This window comes from Dictyostelium discoideum, assembly GCF_000004695.1.
Source record: "Dictyostelium discoideum AX4 chromosome 1 chromosome, whole genome shotgun sequence".
Classification (NCBI taxonomy): Eukaryota; Evosea; class Eumycetozoa; order Dictyosteliales; family Dictyosteliaceae; genus Dictyostelium; species Dictyostelium discoideum.
The window spans coordinates 3,095,420-3,119,126 of NC_007087.3; the positions used below are offsets into that span (position 1 = coordinate 3,095,420).

Below are 23,707 nucleotides of genomic sequence, written 5' to 3' on the forward strand. Positions count from 1 at the left end.
ATTATAAAATGGAACTTTTATTATTAAGAATTAAATTTGGTTTCCATTTACTCATTGAACAACCATTTTCAAATAGAATCAGCAAAATTAGATGCTCAAATAAAAATAACTAAATTATATTAAATTTAAAAAAAAAAAAAAAAAAAAAAAAAAAAAACAAAAATATAAAAAAAAAAAAAAAAAAATATAACATATATAATCAAAATAATAGCTCTCGACAACAAGCCAAAATAAAAGTAATTCATAAGCTGAAATCAACTTGTTGTAACACTCAAAAAAAAAAAAAATAAAATAAAATAAAATACAAGTAATAAACGATTAATTTCGATTATATCAATCCAATATGTAAATAGCCCCAACCAAGAAACAATGAAAATAATTAAAAAGTGAAAAAAAAAAAAAATAATAAAAATTATAAAAAAATGATTTTATTACACACACATTCACAATACCCCTCCCCCCCCTTTTTTTTTTTTTTTTTTTTATATTTTACAACTTTATTATTATTATTTTTATTTTTATTTATTAATATTTTTTTTTTTTTACAACTCAATTTCATTTTATTTTATTTTATTTTATTTTTTTTTTTTTTTAATTTTTATTATTATTATTTTCATTTAATATATTTATAAATACAATGTATAATAATAAATTAAATGGTTCAACAAGTAATTTAATTGAAAATGATATTGAAATATCAAATAATAATAATTGTATAAGAAATTCAATAATATTAAAAAAACATATTATCAGAAATAAATTTGATAATTCAATTTTTCCAAATCAATTAAATGGTATAATTAATGATATTGATTACCATCAAACTATTGAATCAATAAATAATTTTAAACCAAAGAGAACAAAACGTTTCAATATTTTATTTTCAATTTCTTATATATTTACATTAATATTATTTTTTTTAGCATATATCTTTTTTCAAGATGATATGTTTTTTTTATTTTTTCCATTTTCATTAATTTTTTTATTTATTTGTAAATATGTTCATAGTATTAAATATGTAGTTGTAAGTTATTATTTTTATTATATAATTATATTTTAATTTAATTTTTTTTTTATTTATAAATTAATTTATTTTATTTTATTTTATTTTATTTGGTTGGAAATAGATTGTAAATGAAATTGAAACTTTTCATGTTGGAATTAATGAAAGTTATGAAAAATATTATAATGTAACATTTACTCCACATTTTCAAAAAACTAGTCATAGATGGATAATATTTGATATATTATCACCAGGAAATTACGTTATTGAACAAAATGAATTGGTCATTGAATATCCAGTTTCAAAAATTGTAAACTCGGCAATTCCAGAAAACATAAATGGTGCAAATGTTGTTGGTAGTACAAGTCTACAAAACTCTTCAACTTCACCTTTTAATAATCAACATCAAGAAATTAATGAACAAATGGAACAACAACAACCACCACAACAATCACAACAATAATATTTAAATATTCAAAATACACACTCACACATTAAACAATAAAAATTAAATAAAAATAAAAATTATTTGATTTAAAAAAAAAAATTTATTTTAAGTACAATAAACATTTTGATAGAAAATTTCCTCAGAACCATCACCAAAGTATGCACTTCCGCTACTGGTGGCATGGTTACTATTACTATTACTTTCACTATTACTTGAACTTGTTGAACTTGTAATTATACTACCACCACTGGTGATACTTCTACCAGAATTACCAGAACCACTTGTACCAGAACCACTAGTTTCACCATTAATACTATTACTACTAGAACTGGAACCACTATAACCTGTTGAACCTGAATCGCTACTACTACTAGTGCTACTACTGGAGATATAATTTCCAGTTGCTTCTGATGAAGGGTAAACTTCATATGATGAATTAAAGAATGGTGCATATCTATTACAATTTATTGACATATCTTGTGGTTGATTTTCCTTATAACCAAATGAATATGGAGTATTATTTGAACAGTAATAAACTGATTTATATAAATCATCTCTTTCATATAGCCATGTACCATTAATGAAATAATAAAAAATTAAAGCATTTGATGAATCATCAGTTGTGCATTGATTTGGCATAAAACTAGTTACATATGAATTTGTTGGAATCAATGGTTCACCATTTGTTAATGTTACTTTATAGGAATATTCACTATCAATTTCACTACTACTACTTGGATAATATGAATTACTATTAGATGCACTCCCAGATCCAGAACCACTTCCAGAACCAGATCCAGAACCAGATCCTGTACCAGATCCCGTATAATATGAATATGATCCACTACCACCACTACTATCATATGGATCTGTTAATTGATAATTTAAATTTAAATTACCAATCTCTAAATAAGGTAAACATGAATTTATTTCTGTTTTTATTGGTGTTTTATTTAAATCTTGTGATTCGCAAACTTGCTCACCATTTGGACTTTTAAATGATTCAATAGATACTATATCCTTAAATACTTTGAAAACATAGTTATTTTGATAATCATATGTAATACATGTATCAATGACACTACTAAACCCGGTACCACTAACTGGACCACTACAATCACAGGATTTATAAGGTATTAAGTTTAAAAATTGTACACCATTAACTAATTCAATCAATACACATAATGTTATGATAACTTTTATAATTATTTTCATCATTTTATCATCATGATGCTAAAACCAATAAAAAAAAAAAAAAAATAAAAAAATAAAAAATATAAAAAAAAAAAAAAGAAAATTCCTTTTCATTTTTTTTTTTTTTTTAATATCCAAAAAATCTTTTTTTTTTTTTTTTTTTTTTTAATTAAAAACAGTTTTCAAAAATTAGTAAAAAAATAAATAATCTCAAATTCTTTAAAGAAAGAGTAAAACCAATCATTTAATTATTCAATTAAATTTCGAGGTTATAAATTTTTTTTTTTTTTAAATTTCGTTTTTTTTTTTTTTTTTTTTTTTTGATTTGCTGGAATATCGCAAATTATTTTTGATTGGTCAAAAAAAAAAAAAAAAAGTAAAAAAAATTGTTTATTTGAAAAAAAAAAATAAAAAAATAAATTAAATAAAATAAAATAAACCCAACTTTTGGAGAAATTGAACACTTAATAATCTTTATATTACCAAAACCAAAATATCCTAAATAATTTATTTTTATTTTTTTATTTTTTTATTTTTTTTTTTTATTTACTAAAGGAATTTTTTTAACGAAATAAAAAAAAAAAAATTAACAAACGATGGTTATCCTTTATTAATTTTTATATTAAAAAAATGATTGAATCAACTTCGAATAAATCTAGAGATGTTGCTGTTATAGGTATGGATAGTCCTGATTTAGTATTTTTTTTTTTTTTTTAGTTTTTTTTATTTTTTTTATTCAATTCTGAAATTTCATTTTTTCATTTTTCTATTTTTTTATTTTTTTATTTTTTATTTTAGGTATTGGTTTACGTTTACCAGGTGGATCGAATACACCATTAGAATTATGGAATAATTTAATTAAAGGTATAGATGGTATTGTTGAAACTAAGGAGCGTTGGAGTGATACTTTCTCAGAGATGGGAGAGGTTTCAAGTAAATATGCAGGTTTAATAGATTTCGATCAATGGATGTCGTTTGACCCTTTACATTTCGCTATTAACCCATCAGATGCCAAAGAAATTGACCCTCAACAAAAAATTTTATTAAAAACTACTTGGGAAGCTTTCGAAGATGCACAAATTGATCCATTATCACTAAGAGGTAGTGATACTTCTGTATATGTCGGTGCATCTTCAATGGATTACGCAAGTATCAATACTGATCCAAATAAACAACCAATTAATTGTTTTAATGTTAATCTAAGTGGTGTATCAAATCGTATTTCATATTGTTATGATTTAAGGTAATTAAACATGGGGTGTTAATGATGAAATGATTATTGGTTCAATTTCTAATAATAATAAAAAAACATCTTCAAAACTTTAATATATATAACTTTAATAAAAAAAAAAAAATTCTAATATATTATTTTATTTTAAGAGGTACTTCATTAACTATTGATACAGCATGTTCAAGCTCATTGAATGCTGTTCATTTAGGTTATGAGTCAATTGTTAATGGAAAGTCAGATTACTCAATAGTTGGTGGTGTTAATTTTATAATTAGTAAGTAAATATATATTTATTTAAAATTATTTAATATTTAATATTTAATATTCAAAAATTTGTAAGATTATTAATTAAATAATTTTATTATTTTAGATCCACAACAATCAAGAGCATTCAAATATGCAATGGTTACAAGTAAAACTGGTAAATGCAAAGCATTTGATGAATCAGCTGATGGTTTTGTTCGTTCAGAGGGGGCAGTAGTTTTAATTTTAAAGAGTTTATCAAAATCTATTGAAGATGGTAATCAAATTTATTCAATAATTAAGGGTAGTAGTTCAAATGTTGATGGTACTTTAAATAAAACAAATTATTTTGCACCTTCAAAAGTTTCACAATCAAATAATATGCAAAAGGCATTCGATTCTACAAATGGTGAATTAACACCAAATGATATTAGTTTCTTTGAACTTCATGGTACAGGTATAGTATATTTTTTTATAATAATTATTATTATTTCTTTAGTTGTTTTTGTGGTGGTGGTGGTACACATATATAAATTGATTTCTAATATTTATTTATTTATTGTTTTATTTTATAAAAAAAACAAAAAAGGTACACAAATTGGTGATCCAATTGAAGTTGAAGCAGTATCAACCTTATTTAAAGATATTAAAACTAAAGAATCACCATTATTAATTGGTTCAATTAAATCAAATATTGGTCATTTAGAACCAGCAAGTGGAGTTGCATCATTAGCAAAAGTTTGTTTAATGTTAAAAAATAGAGAATTTGTAAAGAATATTCATTTTGAAACACCAAATCCAAATATTAAATTTGATGAATGGAAAGTTAAAGTTTGTACACAGAATACACCATTTCCAACTATTCGTGGAAAACCAATTTCAATTGCAATTAATAGTTTTGGTATTACAGGTTCAAATGCTTGTCTATTATTATCAGAATATTTAAAAACCAATATAACTACAACAAATGATCAATTAGAACCATCGACAACAAGTTATTTAATACCATTAAGTTCAAGTTCAAAAAAATCATTAGAGCTTTACAAGAATGAATTAACAAATAATATTGAAACATTTTCAAAATCAATTGAATTTAAAGATTTTATAAGTTATCATATAAATTCAAAGGCAATAAAATTAGCATCAAGATCAGTTTTAATGGTAAAGGATTGGGATGAATTAAAATCAAGTTTAAATTTAAATGAACCATTAATTTATTCAAGTAAAGGTAATAAATCAGGAAATATAATGAAAGATAATAATAAGAATCCAATATTAGTTTTTGTATTTTGTGGTATTGGTGGACAATGGAATCAAATGGGTAAACAGCTTTATGAAACCAGTAAAGTGTTTAAACAATCAATAGATGAAATCGATCAAATCTTTAATAGACTATTTGGTTATTCAATTTTAAAGAAATTAAGATCAATTAGTGATGATGATTCAAAAGGAATTAATGAATTTATAACCTCTCAACCATCAATATTCATGCTTCAAGTATCATTGTTTGAATTTTATAAGAGTTGGGGAATTAATCCATCGATTAATGTTGGTCATAGTTTTGGTGAAATTTCATCTGCTTGTTGTTCAGGAATGCTTGATTTGGAAACTGCATGTTTCATAGTTTATAAAAGATCAATTATTCAAACTAAAACCATTGGTAGTGGTGGAATGTTAGTCATTGGTTTAAGTGAAGATGAATATAAAAAACAATATCAATCTCAATATCCATTGATAGAAATTAGTTGTTTTAATTCACCATCATCAATTGTAATTAGTGGTAGTGAACTGGATTTAACCACAATTACAAGTTCACTTAAAGAAAAGAATATTTTCACCTATTTATTAGGCTCACCTGCAGCACTTCATTCATCAAAACAAAAGGTTATCAAAGATGATATTTTAACTCAACTTAAAGATATTAAATTCAAACAACCAACAATTAAAACCTTTTCAACTGTCACAACAAATTTATTTGATAATTCAACAACACCATTCGATAGTAATTATATTTTTTCAAATATTAGAAAACCAGTATCATTTGAAAAAACAATTAAAAACATCTTTAATCATATTGAAACTAATGATCTTGGAAGTAATGTAATCTTTTTAGAATTATCACCACTTCCAACATTAACTAATTATATCAAAGAAATGATACCACAAAATTCAAATTACTTTTACATTGATGATGAATCAATTACAATTTTGACATCATTAAATAAAAAAAAATCAATTGATGAATTACAAGAAATTAAATCAACAATTTCACAAATTTATTGTTCTGGTTATAATGTTAACTTTAAATCACAATTAACAACAACAACAACAACAACTTTTGGTAATTTAATAATTGATAGTAATAAAATTGTTAAAGGTTTTACGTCTTATTATTTACCACGTTATCAATGGGATGAATCAAATTATTTTAAAGTTGGTAGAATTTCAAAACAAATTTCACAAGGTCCAACAGCGACTCAATTAGGTTATCGTAATGATGTATCACCATTTATGTCATACACATCATACATCGATATTAAAGAGGAACCATTTAAATTTCTAAAGTGTCATCAATCACGTGGTAGAAATTTATTCCCAGGAAATGCATACTTGGAGAATGTTTTAAAAGTATTTCCAGATCAAGATTTAACATTTCATTTAATTGAATATAGATCACCATTGATATTAAAAGAAGGTATTAAACATATTATCTCTACAAATATTTATCCCAGTGCAAAGAATGAATATAGAGTTACCTTTCATTATAAAGATAGTTTCGATAAATGGATTTTAGGTTGTTCAGCTAGATTCTCTGTATTAAAACATAATAGTGATTTAGAGAATCAAAAGATTGATGTAGAATCATTAAAGGCTAAATGTAATTGGACAACAATTAAAAGGAAGGAATTTTATGAAGTATTAAAAACAAACACATCATTGGCACTCACTGGTCAATTTCAATGTATTGAAGAAGCATACTATGGTTATAATTGCTGTTTAGCTAAAATATCAATGAATGAAACTTTAACAAAACTATCACAATACGATAATGAATTATTTTTAAATGCTTGTACAATCGATGGTGGTTTCCAACTATTAGGTTTATTTAGAGATAATCCAGATACTTTTGTTATGGATAGAGTTGAACTACTTAGATTCTATGCTTCAAATATTCCAAAATCTTCAAAGTTTAGAGAAAATTATCCATTCATTTATACCTATACCGAATTTATTAGTCAAATTGGTAATTCAGTATATGCAAATATTAATACATTCTTACCTGATGGTACATTATTATTTAATACTCCTGTTGTTTGTTACTCTTCAATTTCAACTGATATAAAAAATCAATTGTCAATTGAAAATCCAAATCATCAATTATACTCTACAGTTCTTCAATCACTAGAATCACCATTGTCAGTCACTACCCAAAATGCAATCATTGATGAGAAATTATTCTTATCATTTTTACCAACCCCAGTTGCAAATATTAGAAAAGCATTTACAACCTGTATCTTTTCAAATATAAAGAAAATTTATCAATCAATTACACCAGCTAAAATTAATACTTCAACTGTTGATTCCCTAATCGATAGTTATTTTAAAATTTGTGAAACTGATAATATTGAAAAAAGAAAATTAGGTGAAACATTATTTAATGCTTTAAAATTAAATTATTCAATTATTGAATATAGTTCTCAAGCTAAATTAATTAAATTATTATCAACAAATCAAATTGAAATAATGAATAAAATTACAACCCATTTATTAAATGAAACAAAACCAACAACAAACACTACTGAAACCACACCTGTTAGTAGTAGTCAAAAATTACCTGAACAAATTCAATTAATTGAAAATATTATTACAAAATCAGTTTTACCATTAGTTAATGAAAAGATTGTATTTAGAATTTTAGAAATTTCATCAGGTATCGGTCAATTATCAAAGATTATAGTTACAAGATTGAATGAGTTATTACAACAAAATCCTTTAGCAGAAATTGATATTGAATTAACATTTACCGATAGAGAAGATATTACATTAATTAAAGAGAAATTAACAACATTACTTTATTCAACATCATCGACAGCCGATATAAATAGTAAAGATCTTTCATCACGTAAAACTAGTTTAATTTTTACTCAATTGGATTTAAATGATAAAGATTTAATTTCATCAAAAACCATTTATCCATCCTATTATGATATTATAGTTTTAAATGGTTTGGATGGTATTAAAGATTTAAATCAATCAATTGAAACTATTTATCAAATTCTTAATCCAAATGGTTATTTCATAATGATTGATACTTTATTTAAAGCTAATAAAAGTGATTTAAAAAACTATGAATTATATCAACAATGGTTATCTTTCAATTATTTTGATTCAACTAAAGATTTAGATTCTTGGAAAAAGTTATTAACTCAAGATTTTAAATTAATTAATTTCACTGCTACTTCAAGTCAACCATGGGTAATTTTATGTCAAAAACCTAGATTTTTCGAAACAGTTTCAACTGAGAATCCAATCTCTACAACTCTTAGTTGCTATGATCAAGTTATTATTTTCGGTACAATTGATAATATCAATGAATCAAAAGCACTATCAAAATTAATGGATGTTAATGATAGAGGTACCGATATTTATTGTATAAAGACTTTGGATGAATTTGAAACTCATGTCAAAGAGACACCATTAACTGATGAATCGGTTATAGTTTATGTGAATACAATCAATCAAGTATTCATTTCATTCATTTCCTATTCATTAGAATATATCAAAATCAATCAACATTTATTAAGAACCAATTGTAACGCCAAACATGTATTGTTAACTAGAAGTGCATTCATTGAAACTACCAATACATTGGTAAGTGCAACAGTTGGAGCTTTTAGATACTTTTGTGAATTCTCTCAATTGGATTTATATTTAATGGATTTTGATGATTCAATCTATTTAAAATCTATGCAATTCATAAATGTAACCCATGAAATGACAAATCCAAATAAACACTACCAAAGGGAATTCATTTTTAGAGGTGATAAAGTTTACTATGAAAGAGTTACTCAAGAGACAAACTTAAAATTAAAATTAAAATCAACATCATACATATCCGAGCCAACTCAACTATATGCAAAATTAGGTCAAAACTTACAATATCAATTGAAACCATTTGAAAATAAAATTCCTGAAGGATTCATTGAAGTTAAAGTATTGGCAAGTGGTATCAATTTCAAAGATAATTTAGTTTATCGCCGTTTGGTACCAAATGAAGCTGTGAACCATACTGGTAATTCAAATGATCCAGAATTTGGTTATGAATGTTCTGGTATTGTATCAAGAGTAGGCGATGGTGTTACAAAATTCAAAGTTGGTGATGAAGTGGTTGGTTTAGGTTTCAATTGTACAGGTTCATTTGTAACTTTAGAACAATTTAGATTTGTATTAAAACCAAAGAATCTTACTCATGTTGAAGCAGCTTCAATTCCAGTGGTTTATTTAACATCATATTATAGTTTATTCGTTGCTGGTTATCTTAGTATTGAAAAGAAAGAATCTGTACTAATTCATGGTGGAACAGGTGGTATTGGTTTAGCATGTATTAATCTTTTAAAAGCAAAAGGTTTCAAAGGTTATTTATTCGTTACTGTTGGTTCAAAAGAAAAAGAAAATTTCCTTCGTGTTACCTATGGTAACTTTATCACTGGTATCTATTCAAGTCAAAATACAGATTACCTTTTAGAAATCAAGAAAAAGATACAACAACTCACTGGAAATAATTTAATTTTTAAACAATTTGGTGTTGCTAAAATGGGTATTGATTTAATTATAAATACATTATCAAATGAATTTATGGATGCAAATTTCAATTCATTATGTCAAGGTGGTAGAATTATTGATCTTTCTGTGACTCACATGAATAGTCAAGATACTACTGATTTTAGAAAATTCCGTTATTGTATCAGTTATTCAAGTGTTGAATTACTTTTAAATGGTTTCGAAAGAAATAAATTAATACTTCAAGAGGTTATGGATATGTTTGTAAATGAAAATTTAGCATTACTACCAATTAAAGAATATTCAGTTAAAGATATTAAAGAAGCTATTGAATTCATCGCTGAAAGAAAACATATTGGTAAAATTGTTGTTAATCATGAAAACTATGATTTAATTTCACAAACTCTTGTTAGCAATGATAATGAATTCTATAAAGACTTTTTAATTCCAAAAGCAAACTATAGAATAAGTGCAGATTGTAATTTGGGTAAAACCGTTTTATTAACTGGTCAACTTGGTCTTAGTTTATCAATTATCAAATGGATTATTGCTTTTAATAATTTAGAACAACCAGTTGAAAATATATTAGTACTATCATTATCACCTATCAAATATGAATTGGAACATATGATTTGTTATTGTAAACATGTTAATAATCAAATTAAAATAATATTTAAACAAGTGGATATCTCTGATATGTGTGCATTGGATGATGCAATTGGTGAAATTTATAAAGAAAATGAAAATTTACCATTGGTATCTTCAATTTTCCATAATGCATTTGCACCATCGGAATGTGACGCATTGGATATTGATGAAGATCATTTGAGGATATCTCATTCAGCCAAAACTATGGGTATGATAAATTTGAATTCCCTTTCAACTGGTATTTGGTCAGAGTCTATAAAGAACTTTGTATTGTCATCATCTATAACAAGTATTCTTGGAAGTCAACGTCAATGTGGTTATATTAGTGCAAATTGTATCATTGATGCAGTCTCAAGATTAAGAGCATCAGAAGGTTTACCATGTACTTCAATTAACTGGGGTGTACTTGGTACTGGTTTCGTTTCAAGAAATGAAAGTGTTTCAAAGTTATTTGAATATCAAGGTTTCATTCCAATCTCTATGGATATGTTAATTGGTACATTGGATTTATTCTTACAAAATTCTGGTAAATTAAATAACAAAATAGTTGCCTCATTTAATTATAATAATGTTAGTGCAGCATTTAGAAATCATCATCTATCCTATAAATTAAATTACTTTTTAAATCCAGTCTATTCAAAAGGTTCAACTTTTGATGATAATGAATTATCAATTAGAGATGATATTTTAGAGAAATTCTCTGAATATCTATCAACTGAAAAATCAAAATTAAGTTTAGATATCAAATTAATAGATTATGGTAGTAGTTCAATTATGCTTGTTGAATTAAAGAATTATTTAGATAAAACTTATACACCAAACATTTTATCGATTGCACAACTTCAAAATGTAACAATCAATCAATTAATTCAAGCAGTAATTCAAGCAGTTTCAAAATTAAAAAAACCAACAACAAATCAACAATCTCAGCAACCAATTATTTCAAACATTAAATGGGAGGATGAGATTGCATTAGATCCAACCATTAAACCAACTCAACAAATAATTGATACCTATAAAAATGAAATGACTCAACTTTACAAAAATAATAATAATAAAACAAGTTTGGGAGGTTTACAAGTACTATTAACTGGTCCATGTACATTTTCAGGTACTCATATACTTTCAAATCTTTTATTATCTTCAAAAACAAAAGTGATTCATTGTTTATTACCAATGGAAACTCCAGAGCAAGTAATGTGTACAATCATTGATAATTTCAAAGCTCAAGGTTTATATGATCAATTGAATTTAGCAAATGTATTATCAAAGATTAAACCAATTGCTGCAGATTTTACAAGACCAATATTTGGATTGGATACTGATGATTATATTGAACTTTCAAAAAAGATTGATATAGTCATTAATGCAGCATCAAATACAACCAAACATTATTGTGCTCATATTTCCTATGAAGATACAAATAAAGAGTATTTACATGGTGTCTCACATTTACTTAGATTTGCATCAAGTGAAAAGCTAAAGAGGGTCGTTCAAATCTCAACATTGGGACGTTATTCTGATTTACAAAGAAATTCTTTAGACGAATACTATTTCCCAGAGGTCGATTTCTCATTCATTTCCGATCAAAATCAGTTAGTATCAGGTTATATTCAATCAAAGATTGTGGCAGAGTATCATCTTAAACAAGCTTCAAATCGTGGTATTCCATGTTTAATAGTTCGTACTCCATTTACCTTCCCTGGAAATAATGGTATTGGTAGAGAAGCTGATTTCACTCAACTACTTCTCCAAAGTTGTTATACATTAAATTGTTATCCAACTGAATCACATATTCAACTCTACACTGCACCTGTAACTTGGTATGCAAAGAATATTACATTAATGGCTGTTGGTAGTGATATTTCACAAGATGGTTGTTGGGATACAATCAACACATCTCCAATTGAAAACCTTTTATGTTTTAATCTTTTCGGAGGTGGCTTTGATTTTGGTGATTTATTGGTTGATATTTCAAAAGATTTATCTTGGAAAGAAGTCCCATTCGAAACTTTGGTTAAAAAAGCTGCTGTAAATGAAACTGAGTGTTGTAAAAGATTGGCTTCATTCGTTTTAAAGAAAAAAGGTGATTTCTTAAAAAATTTAGGTGTTATCCCTGGTAATTTCACCGTCAATGAAAATCTCAAAAATTATTTAACCTTAAATAACTCATTTGATGGTTGGTTAGTTACAAAACAATTAGTCTATAATCATTTATCTTATGTTTTTAAAAAGAAAGTTTTTTAATTAAAAAATAATAATATTAATATTAATAATAATAATAATAATAATAATAATAATAATAATAATAATTAAAAAGATAAAAATAAAATTTAAAACCAATTATAAATAAATCATTAATAATAAAACAAACATTAAACTCTTTTATTTTAAAAAAAAATATATAAATATCTTTAACTTTTTTTTATTGAACTAATTAATTTCCAGTTGATGTTGGTTTTTTTTTTTTTTTTTTTTTTTTTCTAAGACGAATTTTTAAAAAATAAACAAAAATGGATGATTACAGGTATGTCGACATTTTTTTTAATATCATAGTTCTATTTCCCCCAATTTCACCATCGAAAGTTATTGGAATAATTTTTTAAATGATAAAAAAAAAAAAAAAATGTTTGAAAAAACAAATCTAAGATTGAAATTAATTTTTTTTTTTTTTTTTTTTTTTTTTATTTGGTAAAACTCAATCTGCATTAGATCTATAATATTCAATTATGGAGAATTAATTTTTTTATTTTAAATGTCTTTTAATATATACATAACAATTTTATTGGCAATTTTATTGGAATGGTAATGGCGTTGAAATATATATATTTTTTTTTTTCTTTATTGTAAAATAATTATTAATCACTATTTGAATAAAAAAAAAAAAAAAAAAAATAATAAAAAAAAAACAAATAATACTATTTAAAAATGTAACTTTATTATTTATTACTTTTTTTTATAAACATATTAAACAAATAGAAAAAAATAATCACTAATATATTTTACATATATTATATTTTTTAATTTTTTTTTTTTTTTTTTTTTTTTTTTTTTTTTGTTTAGTTTGTTTTGTGTGTGTAAACAAATATATTCATAATTTTTCTTTATTTTTCTTTTTTTTTCTTTTTTTTTTTAAGAAATGATTGAAAGTGATATAGAAAAATTATCAATCCCTTCATCATCAAAAAATGAAAGTGATAAAACCTATTTATTAAAAAACCAAATCTCAAACCTATATAATCAAAATAATTTAACTAATGAAATTGTATTAATTGAAAGAGGTCAAGATGGTAAATACTCAACAATAATGCCAAAGAAATTAGAAAATTTATTTTCAACTCAAGAGTATATTTATTTAATAAATAGAATTAATAATTATAAATCCTCTTCTAAATCATTTTATATTTCAATGATAATTTTTCAATCATTATTATTTTTAATTACTGTTTCACTCTCATTTTACTTCCTTATAGTTGGTAATAAGTTATATGGTTTAGGTTTTTTCTTATTATTTCTGTCTGTCCTTTCTTTAATAGGAGCCACTGCAACTTATTTTAAAAAAACAAATGACGTAAGAATTGTTATTTTATTAACTTTAATAAATAATAAAATAAATAATAAAATAAAAAAATATATTAACCATTTTTTTAAAAAAAAAAAATAATAAACAAATAAAAAAATAGTATATCGATGAAATGCAAGAATTTTTCAAAACACTTTGTTCAAATTATATTATTAAATCAGTTAAATTCCATGGTAAATTTAAAAAGATTGGATGTGAATCATTGTATATTATTGTTAATAGTCATATATTTATTGAATTTCCAAAATCTGTCAACGAGAATAGTCCAGTATTAAATCAAAAAGTACCATTATATAGTCATTATAACTATGGAACATCTGATCAACAATACTATAATACCAACAACAACATTTCAAATATTATTCCATTAAATAGTTGTTCACAATCACAAACCATTGAAAAAGAAAATCAAAATGAATTATTATAATGAATTATTATAATTACCATTTACTATTTTTTTTAAAAAAAAAAAAAAAAAAAAAAAAGAAAAAAAATTAAAATAAATATACATACACACACATACATACCAATTTTAAAACAAAACTATTGTAGTTATTTTTTAATAAATAGAAATAAATATAATTATATTTTTTTTATTTTTTTTTTTTTTTTTTTTTTTAAAGAGAAAATAAATACTATTTGACTCCTCTTTATTTTTCGGTATTATTACTATTATTAGATGGAGTTGTAGTTGTAGCTGCGTTACTACCACCATGACTATGACCACCATGTTTCTTTTTACTATCTTCAATTGATTTATAATATAAGGTACCAAATACTAAAAGGGCACCAATCCATTGAGTATTTGATAATGGATGAAGATAAATAAGTGTTGAAAGAATGATTGATACCATTTGTCTTGTAACCATAATGGTTGAGAAAACCAATGCTCCAAATTCTTTGATTGTGTAATAAATTACCATTTGACCTAAACCTGCAGATGCTGATAACATTGTTGAATCGAAAAATACACCATTATGTGTTGAAATAAATTCTATTGCTGGGAATAATCTTCCATTTAAAATTAAAATAAATACTGAAATTATTGATGAACATCCATTAACATAAATCATTTGATCATAAGTACTCACTATTTAAAAAATTAAAAATAATAATTAGTTATTTCAATCACTACTTTCTTTTTTTTTCTCTCTCCTTTTCTCTTTCTCTATTTCTCTTTGACTCTTATAAAAGTTAATTTACTTACTAGTATAACCTTTAAACATCTTTTCTTGGAAAGTACTTGTAAAACTATCGAAAAACATATATAATGCCATTAAAATGATACCATATGAAGTATTTGAACTTTCATTATTTGAAATTTTCTATATAATTTATATATTTATATATATATATTAGTTAGTATAATATTAATTATAATAAATGATAATAATAATAATAATAATAATAATAATAATAATAATAATAATAATAATAATAATAATAATAATAATAATAATAATAATAATAATAATAATAATAATAATAATAATAATAATAATAATAATAATAATAATAATAATAATAATAATAATAATAATAATATTTTAAATACATACACCAGTTAAAAAGAAAATCATACAACCAGTTGTAATTGTTAAAGCAATTGAATAATCTTTTAAACCATATTTTTTACCACTAATAAAGGTACCAACGAGCATAACTGGTAACATTTTACCACATTTACCTAAAGTTTGAGTTGGGAAATTTACATATTTGAGTGCTTCATACTGACACCATGTTGCACAAAAGTTTGAAAGTGCAACACCTACATATTTGTGAAGTGGGGCAACGTTCTTTAAGGATTCACCTCTTTTTAAAACGATAACAATTGCCATTAATGCTGCGAAAACACGATTTGATAAAACAAGGAATGTACTATCAGTGAAATATTCTTCACTTCCATCGGCATTCTTATATGGTACCACCATTAAACGTTCTTGAAGGATACCATATAATAAAAATGATCCCATAATACCTCCTGTTGCTAATGCTAATTTCATATTATAACTTAATTGAACTTTTTCATTATTATTACTATTGGTTGTTGATGAATCATTTACCTCTATTAATTATTAAAAAAAAAAAAAAAAAAAAAAAAAAAAAAAAAAAAAAAAAAAAAAAAAAAAAAAAAAAAAAAGTAATGTCAGGGTTTGTGTTAAATGAAAAAAATAAAATAAAATTTAATAAAAATAACATACCTATTCCCGATCCCATTTTTTATATATTTATATCTATTATTATTATTATTACTTTTATTTGTGTTTTTTATTATTTTTTTTTTTTCAATAGTTTTGTTACTTTTATTATTTTTTTTTTTTTTTATTAATGATTACAAAGAAAAAAAAAAAAATCTGGGTCAAAAAATCTAAAAAAATTGTACAAGTGTGCAAAAATTATTTTGTGTATCGTGTATAAGTAAAAAAAAAAAAAAAAAAAATTAAACTAGTTTTTATTTTTATTTTTTTATTTTATTTTATTTTTTTTATTTAATTAAATAAAAAGAAATTATTTGAAGAAGTTGGCAACTGAAAAAAGGAAAAATAAAAAAAAAAAATAAAAATTTAAAATAAAAAAAGAATTTTTTTTTTTTAAAATTTTTTTTTTTTTTTTAGATATTTTTGAAATGGAATTTTCGTTTCCCGCTTCAAAGAGAAAATTCTAAAATCTGTTAAAAAATAGGAGACGTCAACCCGTTTTGATCTTTTTTTATTTATTAAACAATAATTTTTTATAATTCTTTTTAAACAAACAATACTTTTATAATCCAAAAAATTATTTTGTTTAATTGTTATTATTTTTGTTTAAGCAATTTTTTTTATTTTTTTTTTTAATTTTTTTTTTCTTTTTTATTTTTATTTATTTATTTTTTTTTTTTTTGACCATGTGTTTGTGATTATTTGTTAAAAATTGATTGCAAAAATTAATTTAAAAGAAAAAACTGCAGTGTTTTTAAACACAGAGGCTGTGCCAATGTAAGTTTTTTTTTTTTTTTTTTATTTTTACAATAAAATTGTGAATATTTTTTTTTTTAGATTTTTTAGATTTTTTTTTATATTATAATAAAATACCAAAATTTAAATGGAGAAGCAAATAAAGAATGAAAAATTATTTTGGTCAGTTTATAAAAATAAATTTTTAAATGGAATAATTTTTAAAAGATCAGAATTTAAATTTTCAGCATATACATACAATGAAATGAATAGTGTTGAGTGGATGATAAAAAATAAACATTTTTCATTATTAAAAGAAAAGATTATTAGAAATGATAGAAATTTAAATTTTTTTTTAAAGTGTCCATCCCGAATGAAACCAATTAAATGTCAACAAGAAATTTTCAAACATTACAAAAACGATACAGAATTATTTTCAAATTTATTCAAATATTATAAAGATGACAAATATCTATCACAATTAAATTTAAAAGATTTAGAAAATCATTCAATTGATTATGATAATGTAGCATTATTTAAAGTTTTAATAAATGAATTAGGATATTGCTTAGATAATGATAATAATAATAATAATAGTAATAATAATAATAATAATAATAATAATAATAATAATAATAATAATAATAATAATAATAATAATAATAATAATAATGATGATGATAATGATGACGATGATGTTGGTAATACTATGAAAATATTTTACAAATCTATTTATTCTGGGTCATTTGAAATTGCAACTTTTTATATAATTATAATAATAATAATAATAATTATTTTAAAAATCAAAATAAAATATGGATTGATACCAATTGGATATAAAAAGTGATCCGAAATTATAATGAAAAAGGTTGATTTCTATTATTCAATAATTTCAAAAGCAATTCCAAAATTTTCAAAAAGTGATGATAGAGGCGTTGTAATTAAGGATTTGTCAAATCCAGTATTATTTTCAATATCAATTCATTCTTGTCAATTATCATTCATTATAAAATGTTGTAAAACAATATCATTATTATTATTGATAAATGAACAATCAGAACAATTCAAATATTCAAAAAATGATATCATTGAAATTGAACAATTAAAACAATATGAAATTCCAGATTTAATATTTACAAAAGATGAATTAAATTTTAAAATTCAATCATTTGCTTTTAAAAATACAATAGTTCAAAGATTATATAAAATGGTATTATTATTTTCAGATTCTTCAAGTCATTCAAATATTGCATTTTATCAAATTAAATACTATGGAGAAATTAATAATAAAATTTATACACATATTTTTAAACCTCAAAGTTTTGGTTATTATATTAGTGGATTTAAAGATTACAAAACTAATTTATTAAATGAATATTTATTTGAATATTGTAGATATGATAGAAATGAAAGAATCATACCATTCTTTAAAGATGCAATCAAAGAAATATTAAATCCATCAATTGATAAATCATTAAAACCAACTAAAAATTTATTAATTAATTATGCAATAATTTTAAATGATTTGGAAATTTTAGAAATGGTTTATAATAAATTATTCAATATTAAAGGTGATGGTGATGGTGATGATGATCATGGCAATGATAATAATATCATTTTATTAGATGAAGTTTATTATAGAAAGGATGTTAAAATATTTGATTTCTATATTAATAAATTATCAGAACAACATAGATTACAAATATTGGATAGAATTGGTGAGAATTATACATTATCTACTCATTTTAAAAATAATTATCCAATTTATTATAAAAATGCATTACCTCATTATAACCATCCATATCAAGACCAATTGTATGTATCAAGATTTTTAACTGAAAATTATAAAGATGTACCAATAAATAACAAACATTTTAAAAACAAATTTGACATTACAAAAAAGTTTCCATTCATAATTCACAGAAGTTTATTCATTGATTTTAAATTACCACCATCTAAATTAACATATTTAAATGAAAATGGAACTGAAATTGAATATGAAATTCCACCATACACATTACACCAAAATGGTTTTTTATCGGGTATAGCTCATCAATTAAATTGGATTTTAAAATATAGAAATAAAGATATTGAAGATGGGACATTAATAATTACATATGATTTTATATTATTAACTCAATATTTTAGAAATAATATTGAAGAAACCATTTTAAATGATATCAATTCATATTTTAATCAAAAACATGTTAGTCCAAAAATTTTAAATTTTCTATTAGAAGAAATCGCCAAAAGAGGTGATATTGAAACAATTGAATTCTTAATTAACCAATTTAAAAATAATCAACAATTTTTAAATCATATAATTAATCATTCAAAATCAATTTCATTAACAACACCAATTAACCAAATTGATTTTTATAATTATTTAAGTAATAAAAATTAATTTTTATTTTTTTTTTCAATTCAATTTATTTTTTCATTCACCAAACAAAATAAATTTTAAACTATTTATTATTATAATATTATTATAATATTATTTATTTATTTATTTTTAATAATAACTAAAAAAATAAATAAAAAAAATTGATTTTTTTTTTTTTTATTTTTAGGTCGTGGTACCACAGTGGGTTCTAAGTGTTGTAAATAAATGGTCAACCACAGTTTTTTTTTTTTTTTTCGAAAATAGAAAAATGTTGAACAACATAAATTATAATTTTTTATTTATTTTTTAAAAATTAATTTTTTTTTTCTTTTAAACCTTTTTTTGACCGTTTTATTACTCTTTCCGATCCAATATTTGAATTGTTTAAAGATGACAATGAATTTTAATACAATTTATTTAAAAATTATAAAGATAATCAATATATTTCCAATTTGACATTATCAGATTTAGAAAAATTTTCACAAAAAAATGATAATGTTGCATTATTACAAATATTATTAGAAAAATCAAAAGACTATATCAATTTAAAAATTTTTTATAAATTCGTATGTAGTGGTGCAATAAATTCATCAACCTATTTATACAATAATTATTTTAAAGACTATTTCATTAATAATCAACCTCAATCAACAAATAAATTATGGTATGAGGCAATTGGGTATAGTCAAATTTAAATCCAAAACTTCACTATGGGAAAAGAAATTTTTGTATTAAGAAAATTATAATAAAAAAGTTGAATTTTATTTAAATATCATTTCAAAATAAATTCCACCATTTTCAAAACATTTAAATATTAATCCTAAAATTAAATTACAAATGACTCATTTGGGTAACCCAATCATATTTGATTTATCAATTCTTAAATTAAATTTAATTCAATTAATTATTAACTGTAAGACAATGTCATTATTATTATCATCACCAACTGAACAACCAGAATTCAATTATTCAAAGAATGATATTATTGAAATGGAAGAATTAAAGCAATTGGAAAATCAATTCACAAATAGTGAATAAATAGTAAAGTATCATCATTTAGTTATAAAAATGAAAAAGTTAAAATATTATTTAAAATGATGTTACCATTCTGTGGTAATATGCAATATGATCATACAAGAATGGGTGAAATACCAGAAAGTAATTCAGTTTTGTTTTATCAAATGAAATATTATGGTGAAATTAATGATGTTTCAAAAAAAGAAAATTTAACTAGTAGTTTTGGATATTATGATAGATATTTTAAAAAGATATTTTTATTTTCAAAATTATTATACATGTCCTTTAAAATATTGTTTGAATGAAAGAAGAGTTATACCATTCTTTAAAGATGCAATTAAAGATATAATAGATATATCAATAGAAAGCAATTTAAAAATTGAGAGAAAAACTTTAATTCTTTGGATGATATTAAAATAAACCAAATAAAAAAAAGTGTTTTAGAATAATTAATAATAATAAAAGAAATAATAATAATATTGATTTAAATTTTCAACAAAATCTTTATGATTTTCAAGCATGAATTTATTTGTTGTATAATCTGGTATATATTTACACTTTTTATTTGTATCAAAATGGAATTTGTAATGTAAAATTGACTTTTTATAATCAATTGGATAACTATTCTTGAAGTTGGATCCAACTCATCATTGTAACAATTTTCATGTAAAATAAGTTCATCACCAACATCTTTTTTGTTACGTTTATTACTATTGTATAATTGATTATAAACCATTTGTAAAATTTCAAAATCATTTATAAAGATTGCAAAATCAATTAAGTTAAAATAATTAGTGTGTATTATTTTTAACTTTTTCTTTTTCTTGGTTTTTTTTTTTTTTTTTTTAGTTTTATTTTCAAAGCCTATGCTAAAACAATAAAATAAATAAATTTAGAGAAAAATCACTGAATTTTTTTTTTTTTTTTTTTTTAATTTTTTTTATTATAATTTTTTTAATAATTTTTTTTTTTTATAACCATTATTATTTTAAAAATTAAAATGGAAAAACAAAATGAAAATTTATTTTGGTCAGTTTTTAGAAATAAATTTTTAAATAGATTAATTTTTAAAAGTTCAGAATTTAAATTTGGAGTTTATACATACTATGAAATGAATAATGTTGGTTGGATGATAAATCATAAACATTTTTCATTACTAAAAGAAAAGATTATCAGAAATGATAGAAATCTAAATTTTTTTAATCACAACAATGATTTGTGTAGTAAATATCCAATATTTAAATATTTCAAACAAGACACAGAATTATTTTCAAAATTACTCGAAAATTTCAAAGATGAAAAATCACTTTCCCAATTGACTTTTTCAAATTTTGAACTTTTAGCACTCAAAAATGATAATGTAGCCATGTTATCAGTTATAATTAACCAATTCAAACATTATTCGGAATTAGAAACATTCTATAAAGTTATTAATATTGGATCTATAGAAATTGCAACTTATTTATTTAATAATTATTTTCAAGATATTCTATTAAAAGAACAACCAGAATCAATCAATACATTATGGAATGAAGCAATTGGATATCAACCAAATATAAAATCAAAATATAATAAAGAGTTTATTTTTACAAATAGTGAAGAAGTTTATAATAAAAAAGTTGAATTTTATATAACAAATATTTCAAAGGTGATACCACCATTTTCATTGAATTCATATACCAACTCACCTACTCCAATAGAAATCAATCAGTATGGGAATCCAACACTATTTGGTATATCAATTTATGAACTTAGTTTAAAAAGAATAATTAAATGTTGTAAAACAATATCATTTTTATTATCAGCAAATGAACAACCAGAATTTCAATATTCAAAAAATGATATCATTGAAATGGAACAATTAAAACAATATGAAATTCCAGATTTAATATTTACAAATAGTGAACTAAATTCAAAAATGCAATCATTTAGTTTTAAAAATACAATAGTTCAAAGATTGTATGAAATGGTATTATTATTTTCAGATTCTCCAGGTCTCTATAAACCATCAATTGCAAATATTGCATTTTATCAAATGAAATACCATGAAGTGTTCAATAATAAAGATTATAACAGAATATTCAACCCTCAAAGTTTTGGTTATTTTATTGGTGTATGTAGTAATACACCTGGTCTATTTTTATTAAATAATATATTTGAATATTGTAGAAATGATAGAGATGAAAGAATTATTCCCTACTTTAAAGATGTAATTAAAGAAATAGTAGGTTCACCAATAGATAAATCATTAAAACCAACTAATAATTTATTGACAATTAAAAGTATATTAATAAGATATGCAATCATTTTAAATGATATAGAAATCATTAAAATGTTATACGACAAGTTATCAATTAGTTCATTAGATTGTATTACTTTAGTTAGAGGTATAGGTTCTGGAATTGAAAATATTAATTTTGATGTTAAAATATTCGATTTCTTTTTTTATAAATTAACAGAGAGAGAGAGATTAAATATAATCAATATCATTATCCAAAATTATCAACTAATAAACTATTTCAAGAATAATTATCCAATCGATTATAAAAAGTCTGTTTTAAATTACAAATTCCCATCAAAAAATAATAATTATTTACCAAGATTTTTGTGTGAGAATTATAAAGATTTTGTAAATAAAGAGAATGAAATTAAATCAAGATTTCAAGATTTTATTTTTAGAAGGGTATTTTTTGGTTACAAATTACCAATCGTTTTTACTTTCCCAAATAATGAAGGTATTGAAGTTGAACTTAAAATCTGTCCATATAGACTTTATAACTATAAGATGGTGTCATCAGTTGCCCCTCAATTAAATTGGATCCTACAATATAGAAGTCAAGATATTAAAGATGGAACATTACAAATCACATATGATAAAATATTAATAACTCAATATCTTAGAAATAATATTGAAGAAACCATTTTAAATGATAATAATAATTCATATTATCAACAAGAAAGTGTGACTCCTTCAATATTAAACCATTTATTAGAAGAAATCGCCAAAAGAGGTGATATTAAAACAATTGAATTCTTAATTGATCAATTTAAAAATAATAAACCATTTTTAGATCATACAATAAATCATTCAAAATCTTTTTCATTGACAAACAACCAAATTGAAATTTATAATTATTTGGATAACAAAAATTTATTAAATAAATTCATTTATTAATTGTAAAAGTAAAAAAGTTTATTCAACTATTTTATTATTTTATTTAAGTATTTATAATATTTTTATAT

General features: G+C 22.4%; 8 protein-coding genes across 8 annotated transcripts; 6 read left to right on the top strand and 2 right to left on the bottom strand.

Annotated features, from left to right (window-relative positions):
* Window positions 1-637: 637 nt before the first annotated feature.
* DDB_G0270890 (hypothetical protein) lies at window positions 638-1,466 on the top strand (the record flags this gene model as incomplete). The annotated part of the gene is made up of 2 exons (XM_641010.1): window positions 638-1,028; window positions 1,258-1,466. 2 exons carry the CDS (start codon window positions 638-640, stop codon window positions 1,464-1,466), a joined length of 600 nt encoding a protein of 199 aa, XP_646102.1.
* A 90-nt stretch (window positions 1,467-1,556) lies between these two features.
* Window positions 1,557-2,669, bottom strand: DDB_G0269600 (hypothetical protein; the record flags this gene model as incomplete). The annotated part of the gene is made up of 1 exon (XM_641011.1): window positions 1,557-2,669. The coding sequence occupies one exon, from the start codon at window positions 2,667-2,669 to the stop codon at window positions 1,557-1,559; it is 1,113 nt and encodes a 370-aa protein (XP_646103.1).
* A 606-nt stretch (window positions 2,670-3,275) lies between these two features.
* pks2 (beta-ketoacyl synthase family protein) lies at window positions 3,276-12,795 on the top strand (the record flags this gene model as incomplete). The annotated part of the gene is made up of 5 exons (XM_641012.1): window positions 3,276-3,321; window positions 3,444-3,888; window positions 4,026-4,150; window positions 4,247-4,576; window positions 4,709-12,795. 5 exons carry the CDS (start codon window positions 3,276-3,278, stop codon window positions 12,793-12,795), a joined length of 9,033 nt encoding a protein of 3,010 aa, XP_646104.1.
* Window positions 12,796-13,687: 892 nt separating this feature from the next.
* On the top strand, window positions 13,688-14,558 carry DDB_G0270892 (hypothetical protein; the record flags this gene model as incomplete). The annotated part of the gene is made up of 2 exons (XM_641013.1): window positions 13,688-14,128; window positions 14,232-14,558. The coding sequence occupies 2 exons, from the start codon at window positions 13,688-13,690 to the stop codon at window positions 14,556-14,558; spliced, it is 768 nt and encodes a 255-aa protein (XP_646105.1).
* Window positions 14,559-14,781: 223 nt separating this feature from the next.
* On the bottom strand, window positions 14,782-16,348 carry DDB_G0269602 (hypothetical protein; the record flags this gene model as incomplete). Its single annotated transcript, XM_641014.1, has 4 exons — window positions 14,782-15,221; window positions 15,339-15,456; window positions 15,691-16,196; window positions 16,333-16,348. 4 exons carry the CDS (start codon window positions 16,346-16,348, stop codon window positions 14,782-14,784), a joined length of 1,080 nt encoding a protein of 359 aa, XP_646106.1.
* Window positions 16,349-17,329: 981 nt separating this feature from the next.
* On the top strand, window positions 17,330-19,468 carry DDB_G0270574 (hypothetical protein; the record flags this gene model as incomplete). Its single annotated transcript, XM_641015.1, has 2 exons — window positions 17,330-17,765; window positions 17,964-19,468. The coding sequence occupies 2 exons, from the start codon at window positions 17,330-17,332 to the stop codon at window positions 19,466-19,468; spliced, it is 1,941 nt and encodes a 646-aa protein (XP_646107.1).
* A 1,073-nt stretch (window positions 19,469-20,541) lies between these two features.
* DDB_G0269604 (hypothetical protein) lies at window positions 20,542-20,987 on the top strand (the record flags this gene model as incomplete). The annotated part of the gene is made up of 2 exons (XM_641016.1): window positions 20,542-20,759; window positions 20,930-20,987. The coding sequence occupies 2 exons, from the start codon at window positions 20,542-20,544 to the stop codon at window positions 20,985-20,987; spliced, it is 276 nt and encodes a 91-aa protein (XP_646108.1).
* Window positions 20,988-21,464: 477 nt separating this feature from the next.
* On the top strand, window positions 21,465-23,639 carry DDB_G0269606 (hypothetical protein; the record flags this gene model as incomplete). The annotated part of the gene is made up of 1 exon (XM_641017.1): window positions 21,465-23,639. One exon carries the CDS (start codon window positions 21,465-21,467, stop codon window positions 23,637-23,639), a length of 2,175 nt encoding a protein of 724 aa, XP_646109.1.
* Between the last annotated feature and the right edge of the window lie 68 nt (window positions 23,640-23,707).